The 15,045-nt window shown below is 37.8% G+C and overlaps 1 protein-coding gene across 1 annotated transcript in view; it reads right to left on the bottom strand.

Annotated features, from left to right (window-relative positions):
- LOC104508750 (rap guanine nucleotide exchange factor 4-like) overlaps positions 1 to 13,638 on the bottom strand; it is a gene marked incomplete at its 5' end in the record, with an annotated part of 89,863 nt that extends 76,225 nt beyond the window's left edge. Inside the window, 3 exons of the mRNA XM_010150474.1 lie at positions 4,842 to 4,988; positions 12,332 to 12,420; positions 13,496 to 13,638. Coding sequence (XP_010148776.1) covers positions 4,842 to 4,988; positions 12,332 to 12,420; positions 13,496 to 13,638 — 379 coding nt within the window. The remainder of the gene's footprint in view (positions 1 to 4,841; positions 4,989 to 12,331; positions 12,421 to 13,495) is intronic.
- Positions 13,639 to 15,045: the final 1,407 nt, after the last annotated feature.

The raw sequence follows: 15,045 nt of genomic DNA, 5'->3' as shown, positions 1-15,045 counted from the left end.
TGTTCCACTGAAACTGTAGGTAAAATTTCTTCTATTCTGACAGTGGATCTGTGTCATTAAAAACTAACATTCTCAGTGTTCAGAAAACAAAGACGGTAAGAAAGCTGCTTCTGCCAAAGCTATCATTTCAGAGCAGTGAAGTGCTGAGGGCTACTGAATCATCATCAGATGGGTGAAAGCAGGAAGCAAGATATGCTACTGTTTATCAGACTACAAGATCTGTAAATGATGCTGAATATGAATAAAAAAAGAATTAAAATATTCATTCTGACCTTATAGGGGCCAAGACTCCCTCTCTCCAAAGTTACTGCATAGCGAAGTAATAGCTGTTCTTCATTTACTCAAGATCAAATGTTTCTCAATGCATGTTCAGTAACTTCCAACATCTTGTTCCACACGAAAGGAAATAGGTTATTTGTATGTTATCCAAGGAAGGCTGAGTAATTCACTGTGGTAGGAAAGAACTCTAAAAATAAGTTACCTCTCAGCAGATTCACTCCCTTCCTGTCTGGGTTTGAATCAGTTTGCAACTGCATGAAAGGACAAAGCTTGAGGATGAACTACAGAGAACTTCTGTAATAACACATTCATTTCACTCCTACTCTGTTCAAAAGAATCCAACTATTAGGGGTTGGAGCAAGCCAGTGACCCAACAGGATGTGCATGACCAGAGCTCATCATGTGTAGACTTCCCTTTCATGTTTATTTTTGGATGTGTTTTCCTTTGTGCTTTGAAACAGTGTTTTGGGCAAGGTAGCTAGCACCACACTAACTCACTGATGCTAAAGAGAGAAAGCAAGCTCTTAGCAACACAGTACTTCTTCCTACTCATCCACAGAGCATCTTGGAAGCCTACAGGGCTATAGCAGTGATTAATAACTTTTTTCATGTTTGTTAGCGCTCCTCAGAGATGAAGGACAGGGACAATCAGTGCACAAAGGCACATCACCAGTGATTCCCATAACCTCCTGGTGCTTCATCAGGGAACAGTGTTCAGCTGTGTGAGAACCTAACCAGAGATATCATCATCTCCAGTCCGCTACAGCAGCCTTTGATAGACAAGAACTCTAAGGATGAGTAAGCTTAGAAGTTCAACACATGTTTCCAGCCAAGATGCTACTTCAACAGATGCAGTCAGAGAAAAGACTAGGCCTTTTTAAGCAGTAACAGTATAATTTGTTTTGACTAGCACTCCCTGACCATTAAAAATGGAGGTCATAGAAAATCTTTCTGTATTTAAAGGGTTGATTAAGTGGTTCTGTATATTACAGAAGGCATCTTACTATATTTTTGATAAAGAACAGCACATCTTTTCCTCAAGGAGTATTTAAAATTATAAAACTGACAGAAGAATAGTGGTAAAAAAGAAGAAAGTGTGTTTTGAAATAATCTATTTCTTTCAGGTACAGACCCAATTGTAAATGTACTCACATAAATTAATACATGTTGCCATATACTGTGCATTAAATATGCTAATCAGACACATCTGGTCTGTGAAACTGTCTATCAATACAACTGTTTCTTAGAGTAATACAGCTAATACAGGAAAAGCTACTTTTCATTTTAAACAAAACCCAGAAAAATCTTTAAATTCATGATATGAAGTTAGAGATTCTGAATATTCTTCCTAAACTTCGAATTAACTAATTGATAGGTATTATATCTTTCCCTCTTCAAATCTAGTTTCAGGATTTATTCTGCTTATGAAACTTTTAGTATAAACAGATCTTCATTTCTTTCAAAGAAGTGCACAGATTCGTGCTAGAAAGATATTTGATGCAAAAATTATTTTATCAGTAGGTTTCAGCATTAGCCCATTTTTACTACAAAGGAAGACAATTTATAGCTTAGCCCTATCATTTCAGATTAGTTGCACAATAAATTAAAGTTAATATGGAATCAATTTATACTGGTTCATTTTCCAAGATTATATTCACAACCTAAAAATAAAAAAGAATTACAAATTGCAGTCTTGGAGTTTCCATGCACTGCATGCCAAAAATCTTTAATCAGCTAACAGTTTTATTTGTTCTTTCCCTCAAAACAAAGAAAAAAAGTAAATTTCCCCAGAAGTAAATTTAAAGGGGAAAACCCCAAAACTCTTAACCATATCAAAAATTAATTTTTTTTCATTTCTACTATTAATCATTAAAATCCTACATTCATAAATGTTAAGAATTCCAACCCTACAATTTACTCAGGTTGTTTTTAAACTACAGTATTATTTTGGAATGATTCAACATTTTTTTTTAAACAGAGAAACTACCTCTTTCTGGAATTAAATGGTCATTATCAGGAGAGTTGAAATTTGTATGCATCAGATTTTAATTTTTACCATATCTGGACTGTAATGACCCTAACACTGATGCCTTCTCCCATTTTTCCAATGGTGACACTGATAATAAACATCCGTGATCCATTCTTGTCTTCGCGGGTTTTCATTAAAAACAAAAAATTCATCTGAATGGTACAACACTGTATCAATAGCCATTTCCCCGTATGCACTTTGCCACAGCCAAGAGAGACGAATCTTAGGGTAAGGTAAACAGAACAACACAGCATCCGTAAAATAACAAGAAGTTTCCCAGAAGAAAAGTATTGACTTTTCTGTATATTTCCGTACATTACAGAAGGCATCTTACTATATTTAGTAAAGTGAAGTATTTACTTTTCTTCAGATGATGACGACAAAGATAATCATAATACACAACTACTGCTGCTATTCCTAGTATATATGGGGGGATTTTTTTCAATCATTTTCCATTTTGAACATTCTCTGTTTCTCATACCTTAGCCACAGTTTATCTAGTCTTTGGAATTGGTAGATAGCAAGGAAACAGATATTGCTGTGAAAAAAATTAACTTCATTCTATGTCACACTAACCAGCAAAGCTGTATTTTGTGGCATAATTTTCTGCTGCATAAGAGCACTGAGATAGCTTCCTTGAAACAAGACCCCTCAATACACGGAAAGTTGACAGTAAAGCTGCACAAAAGGCAAAGCACCACAAAGCTAAACTGCAGTCTGTGACTGACACCCGCAGCATCTGTGACATGCTCTACTGCATGATTTCATAAAATCTGCAACCTACAGGATGTGTGCTAAGGCTCCCTACAACAGCTCCCAATACTTGCAACACACGTGACCTTTTCCAAAAGCATCAATCAGCCAAATACTCATCAAAATCAGCAAAACTGTTAGAAGTAACATTGTATCGGTAATTGAAGAGCAAATGACATCGGCATTTTTGTTTCAAAGCAACTTTACATATTTGTGAGGTTCAAAATTTTTGAGACGGAAACTTAACCTCCACTCCCCCATTATTTCTGATAAGAAGCCAATAATCTCTGAATGCTTAGCAGGGAAGTCATATACATAGCAGAAATTACTCTGCTTATACCAATTAAAAGTGAACTTAAATATTACTTAAGAAGCCTACAATTGTATTTATTCTCCTCCACAAGCTTGTAAAGCACTATCTACATTAAAAATCTCTGACCTCTGGCAAATGTAGCATATGTTAAAATAGATGAGACCAGTGGCATACTTAATTTTTTAATGCCAGGATCTAAAACTATAATGCAGCTCCTTTAGAGAAAAAAAAGCATGAACTGACAAAAAATATTGCATTGTGAATTTCTTCAAATTTGCTATGAGACTTTACAAGTATTTTATTTTAGCTGTAGACACTGCCAAAAAAACCAATACAAATTATGGCTATGCAATCCAAAGATTGCTGATTATTGTCAGGCACACAATGGCAAGTGTGCTTCATTCACAGGTTGGTCTTTCACATCCTGGTCGTGCTGCATCATTAACTACACTCAAGGTAACACACTGGCAGCCAGGTGATAGTAGCAATGTTTCCTCAGTCAGCGTAGCTACTTCTGGGTTTGATTTTCTTTCTGATGCCCCTACTTTAGTACTGCTTTATGGAAAATATTTGGAATGTAGTACTGCTCTTTCTCAGGAAAGGAGAAAGCCAAAAAGACACCCCCCCCCATCTGTTTGCATTTCAGGGGAGAAGCTGAACTAAAATGCTACAATCAGCATCTATTTCTTAAATATAGTTAGTTCCTAAATATAGTTAGTGTCCCCAGACCTGCAATTTTAGGACACTGTCACATCATCTGACAGCTCTACACATCACCAAAATTTGTACAGTCACCATTTAAAACAAGCTGGGAGTACCAATTGGCAATAGGATAGGCCAGGCCAACAGGATGCCTTCCAATTCCCAGAATACTTTTCAAATCAAGAGTAATGGTTACAAAAAATGCAAACTGATTGAAATTCCGTAACTTAGCACAGTAACATGTTAATGAAATCTTCTCAGCATGGATACCAAAGTACACACTGATTATAGAATGAAGAACCTCAGCAGTACGTTTTCCACAAAGGAAAGTTTTAAGGGAATTCACATGTAATTAGTAACTTAAAAATTAAGTGATGTTGATCCATCTGCAAAATCTAAGCCCCTTAGAACTCGTGATGAGTCAGGAGTAAAGGAGAATAATTTAAAATACAAGGATAGTCTCGCCTCATAAATGCTGGCAATAAAAGGAAGTTTAAGGCTAAGAAAGCAACATCTGCATCACACAAATAAATTCCAGAAATTTTACCTACATTATTTCATTAGAAGCCCCCAAGAAAGAAATACAGGAGTATGTAATCATGCAGAATATGAAGCACTAAATAGAGACTTAGTTTTGTCCAAACTAATTTAAACCAATTTTTACTTTGCTTACAATATAAAATGTTCCTATATTTCATTACAAACACTTAAAAGGTTAAATCATTTTTTTTTCTCTACATGAAGTGCAAATAAGTCTGCATTTACCTCCCAAAGTGTTTTAAAGTCCTTCTGCTCAATTCGAAGGAGCTCGCTGTATTCTCTGGTAACGATAGTAGCATGGCGAGGAGTGTTATCCAGAATGGACTCTCCAAAGGCAGTTCCTATTCCCAGAGTGCATATTGTCACCGCATCCTTTGAATTAAAAATAAAAGGACACATTAAATATTCCAGGATGTTTTCAGAGTATTTATGTCACATTTGCTAACAATAGTCAGGGTTCTTCAGCAGTCTGCTTTAAAAGAAAATTAATTAAAAGTGACAACAAAAAAATCAATATGCTGATTAACAACACAGGAAGCCTCAATGTGGAAACGAGTAGGACTTCTGTTTTCTATGAACATCAGTTGAATTAGAGATTTCTGTCCGTAGAACAGATCACCTTCACCTTTGGAAGAAAGTTATGACCTCTGTTCATCTACTTCTAAAGACCTCTGTGATGATGAGATCCTTCAGAAGTGTCAGATGGTGATCAGAGGATAACTAGCATCAGAAATACAACCATGGAATATAAATTTCTGCCCTATATAGGCTACCCTCATCAGAAAGATTATGACAGTTATGTTTTCTCAGGAAGCATAACTTTCAATTATAATATCCTCTTGTATTTAAAATGCATTTCTCTATTGTAGAAGGTCTGTGAACAATGCAGGCATTGCTCAGTTTAATCAACTCTTGGCCTTTCTGTTGAAAATGCCAGTACATCTCAATTGTTAATGATGCCTGCTGATTAAGTACCAGGCTAAAAAAAGTTTCACATAAATCAGGGATTTCAAGAAAACTATTAAAAGTAAAAAAAAAAACCCACACACACACACCAAAAACCAACCAAACAAAAGAACCAAAACCACACTGGACTACAGTATTCAGGATGGTCCTAAACATGCAGTAAAGTCCACTTCAAAAGAGCACATGCCATTCATGTGATGGGAAGATGTCTAAACCAATCCCCCTTGGCCAGGAACGCCTCTGTAATAGTTCCAGTATAAATTGTGAGCTACTGCAGACAAAAAATTATAGTACTCAAAATTAATTAACTTGCTGAATCAAGGTCTTTAGATACATGTTCTACTTTAGGCTTACAAGTTGCTATGTTCCTGAGCACAGGCTTGAAGCTGAACAGTTATGTACATCTCTTTCTAACCTGGGCCTTAACTGTCTTTTGAGTAATTAAAAAAAATAGCAACAGGATTAAATATTTAAACTGATAGAAACCGTAGTTTACTAAGGAACTCACACAGGCACACAGACAAATACACAAACACAAAAACACACGCTAATTTTATTTGATACAGCATTAGAAATATAGGTTAATTCTAAATGTAGGATTCATAGAAAGCCTACAAAAATAGAAGCAGAAAATTCTGTCATCCCATCCACTACATCTCTATGGCTGATAAGAGATGCATCAGCATATTTCTGCATCATTTTCTGTGTTTAAAATTGCACTGTTTTCCTTTCATGCATCTAATAAGTGGTAATAGGCAAATGTTATTAAGATCAAGTTAGTAGCTTTATAATTGCATTACAAAGACAAATGCCCATAATAGTCCAGTTCCCTGAACCATAGCAAATTGCTTTTGCAAAGATATTACCATATAAAATTATGTGTTCAGGAAAACAAGAGGAATTATGTCTTGGAAAAGATTTAGGAAGAATTTACCAATGGTCAGAAATAAATTTTCAAGGCAAATATGAACAGGCACTGTTTAAAAGAAAGAATATTTGGGAATAAGTACCTAGGCACCTAAAGAGAAGTCTCTACGAACAGTCTGCAAAACAGGCTATACTCTAAAGTTCTGCCTTAGCACATCTTCCAGAGCTGAAACACTACATGGATGCTACCATACACCCAATTGCACTCAGAGGAGCTACAATGTGCCTACTGCTCACATAAAATTTGATCCCCAGGTCTCCAGTACATTATTCTCAACTTTATTTAGGAAGTTCAGATAAAAGATCTCTGTTTAGGGCAGAATAACCAAATAGCCAGGCAGAAAAAGAAACTTTGCCATTAGGTGGATCATAAGCAGTATTTACATCTTCCAACTTCTTTCTCATTCCATTCCCTCCCTCAAAAAAAACCAACCTCCTTTGAAACGCTTCAACTCTTTTTGATTCTTTACACCCTAAAGGATGTATCTCCAAAGACAGAATACAGAAAAGGAAAGGTGTTGGTTAAGGAGCTGCTTTCTAAGATAACTTCTCATGAGAAATAAACTAACATAGCAGGGTGTTAAGTCAAGGAGCTGGAATGGTCCTATCTAGGTTGATTAAATTAAAGTCCAGGCTTCTATCAAGTGAAAGTTCTTTCAGGTTTTTTCCCCAGCCATCGTTGCTCTCCATAGAGATGAAGTTTCACAGCCAGCTAGGGAGCAAGCCCATCTGTCGTCGTCAAGACTTGAGAGCCTCATTTTCTCTCTGCCCCTTGTTTATACATCTCCAGCCTCCTGGGGAATCAGGTGTGTGTTTCCTATTATGACTGTTAACCTTACACTCAAGAATCTCCTGCTGTTCAGTGTAGACTTCAGGAGGATTGCTGGCAGCTCAAAACTCAGTTTGCTGTTCCCCTCTGCAATCCCAGAAGCAGCAGGGGGTTCTAGCTGCTAGTAACCAGCTAAATTTCACACAGCTATTTAAAAAGCAGTAGTAAAGACTTAAAAAGACGAGATTGTTTCCATGGCTATCTGTCCTCTTTAACACACTACAAAATGGTAGCGTTCAAATCAGAGGCTGTTTGTGTATTCAGTTTCACTGACTCTCACTGGCAGGTGAGACACATGCAGTGAAAGAGTTGTTAAACCTCCCCCCCATCAATCTAAAATATTATTGAATTTTTAAGACCATTCTATGGAATGGATGAGAATCAGAAACAAGGCTCTCCCTTATTTCCTCCCACACCACCACAAGGCACATCCCTGCATGCTCCTCCCTGACTTGTGACACTTTATTTTCCAGCCTGGCAAACAGAATTCTTGCACTGTGTGTAAACAAAATCACGGTGTCATAGAGAAATAACGAAGATAGGAAAAAAAATATTAAGAGTGCTAGGTTGAAAGGGCTTGGGTACTCTTCTCTGATATTTTAGTTTATTCAGCATTTTGAGTTTATAAGGGAGTTGATGTAGCTTTAACTTTCAATAAGTTAAATTCAAAACCAAAATTAGTACAATCATGACACTGTGGAGCTCAGCATGGGCCAACAAGCCCTCATCTCAGCTCAGTACATCAGTCCAGCCAATCTCTGTTACAACAGACAGAACAGTTCTCATGCTCAAGCTAAGTAATATTTACACTCCTCTAAAGACTACAGTACAAACCTATGTCTCCACATCAGTTATCTCCAAAAATACGTAAATGGCTATTTACATGCATACACAATGGCATTTACATGCAGGAAGCAGTAGTGCAAGGACTGTTCTTTCCTTGTTTCCACTTCATCTTATCACATACCTTCTTTGTTCTCAGTTTCAAAGACCCAGGAAATGCTTCCCTTTCTTAAGTGGACATCTGAACCTTTTTCTTCACAGTCATTCTTTGCAGTGACACCACGAACTTATTTGGCTTTGGATCCTCAGCCCTCTGCATCTTCCTACACCTGACACGGCTGTACCACCCAAGCACCCACAGCTCCTCCCTTAAAGCTTTTCTAAAAAAAGCTAAGTGTTTGTCAAGTCATTGCCCTGTGTTCAGAGTTTGGTCTGTTTTGCAAAATCTGATCAACTTCAAAAAATCCACTAAGACACAATCAAGATAAACCAGCAACAGCTCCCAGCACACAATATGATTCAGCTGGCAGACTACAGCAAAACTGCCATTCAAATTGCTATTTGGTGTCTTCATTCCTTCCCGTTTTATCAGACAGGAATATAAATCTTAATCATTTGGGGTAAAAAGCTCTGACTGAATTCAGTAAAACACAATGCTGCAGAAACTGGCAAAGATGTCACACTGATGCTTTTGTCATGAGCTTTTATTCCCAGGTTTATTCTGAAACATTACCAACAGTCATCCTTCAGAACCTGTTCATTTTCAAAAGAGTTCAAAAATTAAACATACACAAGGCAGTCAGCAGCATTTTTAAGACAACACCAATCTAGGAATATTACTTACATTACATTTACTTCTGCAATTCAAAGTGTGACATTTTTACCTTAAAAAAAAAAAATCCCCTTCAGCCTTTTCTTGATTGTTGAATAGCCAGCAAATTCATAAGTAGTTTGTACAGAAAGCAGACACCACTCAGGATGTACTGGATGGGTAATGCTGCCAGAACTCTGTATTGTAAATTGTATTGTCTCATTTCAATGGCAAATGAAATTACTATCATAATCAGCAGCAGCTAGCATATTTTACCACCTCAGTGGAACAGAACTAACAGTAACAGAGAAATCTGCTCTGGTCAAACTCTTTAAAACAGTGGAATGTGATTTTTAAACTAGCCATTTTAGAATTAAATAGAGCCTGAACTGTTTGTTATGTATTCTAACACTGCCCTCTTGTGACACAATACAGTTTTGCAAGCAGTCAGAAAAGATTTTTCCAAACCAAGATGAAAGCAAGGCTTCATCTACAAGATCCTAAATATGTGTTTGTCTTTATTAAAACATTTAAATCACTACATGGAATTCTACCTCTTATCATAATAGCAAATAATATGTAAAGTTAATATTTCTGTTCATATAAATTCTCAACCTGGTCCTAATCAGCATTACTAAATTTTTCTGTGAGAAATCACCGGTGTCTGCAGGAGTAAGCTAATGTGCAGCGAGAATGTGTATGAATTAATACTTCACTAGATACACCGAAATCTTGACAAATTAGTGCACTTAGATATAAATTCTAGTGCAAGACATGTAACTACACGTCTCTGTAGGCACAAAGGCCATTAAGACAAAGCAACAAGCACACAGTAACTTAACGCACTTTTAATGGGAGAACTACCAAACAACAAAGGTGACTGCATAAAGAGTTAGCGCACGGTAGCTGCGACACAGCACATTTATTCCCAGGCTTGCTAAAATTTAAGTTCCCCAGGTAGGCAGATGAGCACCTCGTAAAAGTGGGACTAATTTTTAATCAAGAGATTTGATTTTCCATATTTACATTAACACTGTATGCATCATCATGTGATCATAAGTCAAGGTGCAAGAAAACTCAGGGGGTCACCTAAAACAACCTTCTGTTCATCTTAAACATTAGAAGATTATCAGTCATGTCTGAAAGCTTTTTAACCAACAGGAACCTAAATACAAAGTCAGCTTCTCTCTTCCTATAAAAGGTGGCACAGTCCTTCTGTACTTTTACATGAGACTACAAACTTTTGAACTTGTAAATTCAGGCAAACTTCTGCTCTGATGGAAGTTTCTCATTAGTATTATACCATAAATGGCACTATTGCTAACAGCAGTGCAATTAATCATTACTATGACTTTGCAAAGGAAGTTTTGCTCCTGGGTGCTGTAACTGGAAAACGTGCTCCAGGGTAGGTTACAAGCATCCCTACATCTCAAGCACTGGTCACTCATTCCTAGGTGGGAGCACAATGCTGGCAACCGAGTCCGTCAGGGCTGCCTGCTTATGGAGCAGTATTTTCTCCATCATCTGAGTTTGTGGTGCGCACAGTAGGCAGGGAGTGCTAGCAAGTACTTCAGGCTCAAGAATGACTAGCACCCTGCCAGCAAGGAAGTACAGGCAAGACTGGAACAGGGCACCCAGGAGCTGAAGGTAGGACAAGGAGCAGGAGACCAAGGATAGTTGAGGAGGGACATGGTATAAATACAAAGCTAGAGCAAAACCAGAGAAAATATTTGATTCAAATAGTATTTAGGAGTCCCCAACCACCAAGCCTATCCATCACTGGTATGGTAAATGCATGAGCTGCTGTCCTTTTGGCAGTGAGGCCGTACCCTACATCAACTAGGCAGTGAGTATCAACAACTCAGCGCATTGTTCCTGTGAGAAGGAAATGCGAGGTTAAGAAATTACTGCAGAGTATAATTTCTAGGACTAGAACTACATGAATTGTGGTTCTGTAGTTTCCTAATGGCAATGAACCTGAATAAACAGAAAAAAATATTTACACTAGACTTCGTAAAAGGCAGAATGAAGTGCTCCATCCTCCATCTAATGGAACAAATCAACACTCCAAGCAGATCCTTAAATTAACTTCCCCAGAACACTTTTGTGCATATATTTCTTTCTGATTCAGTAAAGAGCATTGGTTCTTAACAACAGTCTAGTGCCATCTTTTGGCAAACACCAGAAGATATGCCTGATTGCTTTAGACCTGCACAGAAAAGGGTCTCATAAGAGCCTAGTACTCTTCCAAGTTGCGACAATACCAATGACAGCCAGGCCATTCTGAGAAATGCTTAAATTAGGCTGATTATACTCTCAATCAGTCTCTACTTAGTAGAGTGAAGAGACTGCTAAAAATAATTATATGAAACAAGTCCCTTCTGTATCTGTCATCTTTACTCTATCAAGTAAAAAGACCCAGTGCTCGCACACTACCCTGACTTGCATTCTGACCCAATTTCACTGGTGATGCACTGCCCAACAAAATGAAAAAATCCAATTTCTGCTAATCTTCTATGAGCAAAAAATCTTCTCCAATCAGCAAAGCTTTGGGTAAAGAATACACCACCAGCAAGGCCCTGCCCCACACATGCTATACCCCCACCCCGGGTAGCTATACCCCCTGTGTGAGGGCACAAGTCACCTGTCAGAGGTAAAACCCCATGCTGAGCTACATGATGGGATAATCCCAGAGCTCAAACATGGCAGCAGGGAATGGGTCATGATGTCTTCCCAGAATACCCAGCTAACAGCAGGAAGTGGGTAACTTGCCAGCATGGCATTAGATGACATGGGTAGGAGACCCTCCAAGATAAATATCTGATCTTTTTTTTAATTTACTCTAAATTCCCAAGTTTTTAAAATCAAGAATGCCAAGATACTGAAAAAACACTTGACATTTGGGAGGAATTTTACTTGTTCTTCCATTTCTTAATGCTGAATAGGTATTACCTCTAGGCTTCTGGTCTGACACGGCAGCAGTTACAATACTCTGCTGTTACAATAATACTTTCTCATTCTTCCAGTGGAGACTGCAGTACACTGTTATCAGACTGCACTGCTGGTGGGTTTGGTTTGAACCTTCTGAACAAGGACTGAATTAAAATATTACCGGGGATGAATTAAAACTCTTAGATCTTTAGTTTAACTTCATATGGCACTATTAGAAAAGACAGAGGACTCTTGTTTAGTATTAAAATTTAGACACCTTTTCAGAGCACTAGTTTTCTTGAAATCAATGGCATGATTTGCCCTCCAGAGACAGAGGACACTGAGATTAAGGGAGACTCAGAGCAACATAGTTGTGATAAGGCAAGATATCTGTACAATATATGTCATTGTTATCTACGTCAGCATAAGTCATTTAACTGGATAGTTTCAATGAAAAATCTATTTTACCTGGTGATTGCTTGTATCAGAAACCTTCACATCCAGTGATCCTGTCAGAACAGCATACCAGTTCGTCCCAATATCACCCTGACGGAATACTGGAAAGATGGAATCTTGTAAATAAGAGCTATCTCAGTTTAGCAAAATTAACAAACATTTTCTCTTATGTACTGTAGTACTGTAATCACTGCTGGCACTATAGAATTTGCCATATCTTACAACTTACTTACTAGTACAATAATATTTCCAATGACACTGGAAAGCACATATTTTAGTAAACTGGTTGATACATTACAGAAACAAGGAAAGCACATAGAATTGCTTCACTCTTCTCTCCAGTAGGCTTCTCTTTTACTGCTATCTTAGTTAATAAACAAAACAAACCCAAAAAATAATCTCTGACAATGTCCCTTTGAAATTCAGAAGCTTCCAATGCAGGCACAGCTCCCACTGAGTTCTCACTAAGAAGCAACTGCAGGACTTTGAAGTTCAGACATTCCAACTGTGCGATTACAGAGCATCAGAATTCGTTTTACTCTAAGCAAACCCCAGTGCTGTGTGCTTAAAGCAAGCCAGATTTACCTGAAGGGTACCTGAGCCTCTACCAAACACCACAGGTCTCCATCAGCTATGGGAACTCTCATAGTCCCACCACCTATCTCCATCTCAGCTTCAGAGACCAAGAACAGCTGTCCACCTTCATCTGGCACATGGGCTGCCAGAACAGGCACAAAGCTGTTGTACCCCACAGCAGTTGCAGCTCTGCAAGTCTGTCTTGTGTTATCCAGAGTGACTGCAAACCACATGCTAGCAGTGATATGCCTAGGAGACACACATTTGCCCCTGACATCACAAAGCACCTACAAAAGAGATCAATAATATATTTACAGGGGAAGAACGAGGCTTAAGTGAAATGACTTGCTTTTAAACTTTCAACAAAACAGTGGCAGAGTCCTAAATCCAATAATGTGTGCCTTGTTACCATAGAGTCACTACACACTGTATTTGTAGAGCAAGCAGCACTTTACTCCTGCCTACCCCCATGATTACAACTGTTAATATTTTTATGGCTGTTCCACTGATCGTGCTCTCTCATCGATCTCCTAGAGACAATCCCAGCCTAACCCTCAATTTTATCTACATAAAACAGATCATCATACGAAGTTTTCTTACATGTGATTCCTTTTTCCAGATTTTCATAATATCCACAGAGACATATCTGCTGGAGAAGATTTGGATGAAATTTCTCAAAAGCTTTAACTTCTTTCAGTCGTGTGAATATTATATCTACATCTTCACTGGAACGTTCCAAAGGTCTGCAAGAAAACAAAGGACAATTCTCAAGGGCTTTATCAGAGAAGCCTGCATGCACCAAGCTTACAGATGTTTGCATTAAATGTCACACTATAATATAAACCAATTAAAATGCATTTCACAGGTAGGATGTTTTGCAGGGGTTTCATTTTCTAACAACTGTCTATTATCAACTTGAGCATAATTATCATTTCAACACAGGCAGTGTCCAGAAGCCCCATTTAGCACCAAAGTCCTGCTGTAGCAATTACCGTAAAAGTAAATATGATGATACAGTCCTTATCCTAAAGAGCTTAGAATGATGTGTACTTTTAGGTTTGTAAGGGAACATCAATAAACAGATGTTCAAACATACAAGATGTCTGTGGGACCGGTATCCAAGACAGAAGTTCTCTATCTGGCTACAAGAAAAGCTTTAGATATCAGCAGTAACTCCTGTATCCACATCTCTTCCCCATTTTATTAGGTACAACCTACCTTGAACATTCTGTTTTCCCTTATTTCTTGCAAACAAGAAAGTCAATTTAAATAATCACACTCTCTTTCACACAGTTCCTGACTCTTAATGTTGGAGAAATTTAATATGCAAGCAAAAACCTTAACTCTTCATTAGTGAGGTGTGCTGATTTTAGTTGGGATAGAGTTAATTTTCTTCACAGTAGCTAGTATTAGGCTATGATTTGGATTTGTTCTGAAAAGAATATTGACAATACTAATGATTTTGGCTATTGTCAAGCAATGTTTATATCAAGCCAAGGACTTTTTCAGCTTCTGATACTGCACCTGCATTCCCAGTTTCTTCTCTACTGGGAAGAAGCTGGGAGGAGACGCAGGCCAGACAGCTGACCCAAACTGACCAAACAGCTATTTCATACCCTAAAACATCATGCTCAGTATATAAGTTGAGGGTGGGCCAGGGCTCAGGCTCTCCCTCTCTTGCTTGTTGGGGCTCACTCTGGCATGATCTCTGTCTAAGCCTTGGCCTAGCTCTTGGGCTCTCTGGCAACACAACCTGGCTGGGCAACAGTCAACAGGTGGCGAGTAGTTGTATAATTTGTTCAATTTTCCATTATTTTAATTATATATTAGTAGTAATAGTGGTAGTATTATTTCATTGCATATTGTTAGTAGTAATATTTAGTATTGTTGGTATTAGTATCATTATTTATTTTCAATTATTATTCTTAACCCATGAGTTTCCTTGTCTTTTCCTCCCATTCTCCTCCTCTGCTGAGGAGGGGAGAGGTAAGCAAGCGGCTGTGTGGTACTTAGCTGATGGCTGGGATTAAACCATGACATAAGGGTAAAGAGTTTTAAATCCAAATATTTAAAATACTTAAAATCTATGAAAGTAACATCTTTAAAAAACAAAATTTCAAGAATAATATAACTTTACAACTCCCTCCAAT

The sequence above is a fragment of the Eurypyga helias genome, unplaced genomic scaffold (genome assembly GCF_000690775.1).
Source record: "Eurypyga helias isolate BGI_N326 unplaced genomic scaffold, ASM69077v1 scaffold4974, whole genome shotgun sequence".
Taxonomy (NCBI): Eukaryota; Metazoa; Chordata; class Aves; order Eurypygiformes; family Eurypygidae; genus Eurypyga; species Eurypyga helias.
The sequence above is the reverse complement of the archived record's forward strand: the minus strand, read 5'-3'. Positions and strand labels throughout refer to the sequence as shown.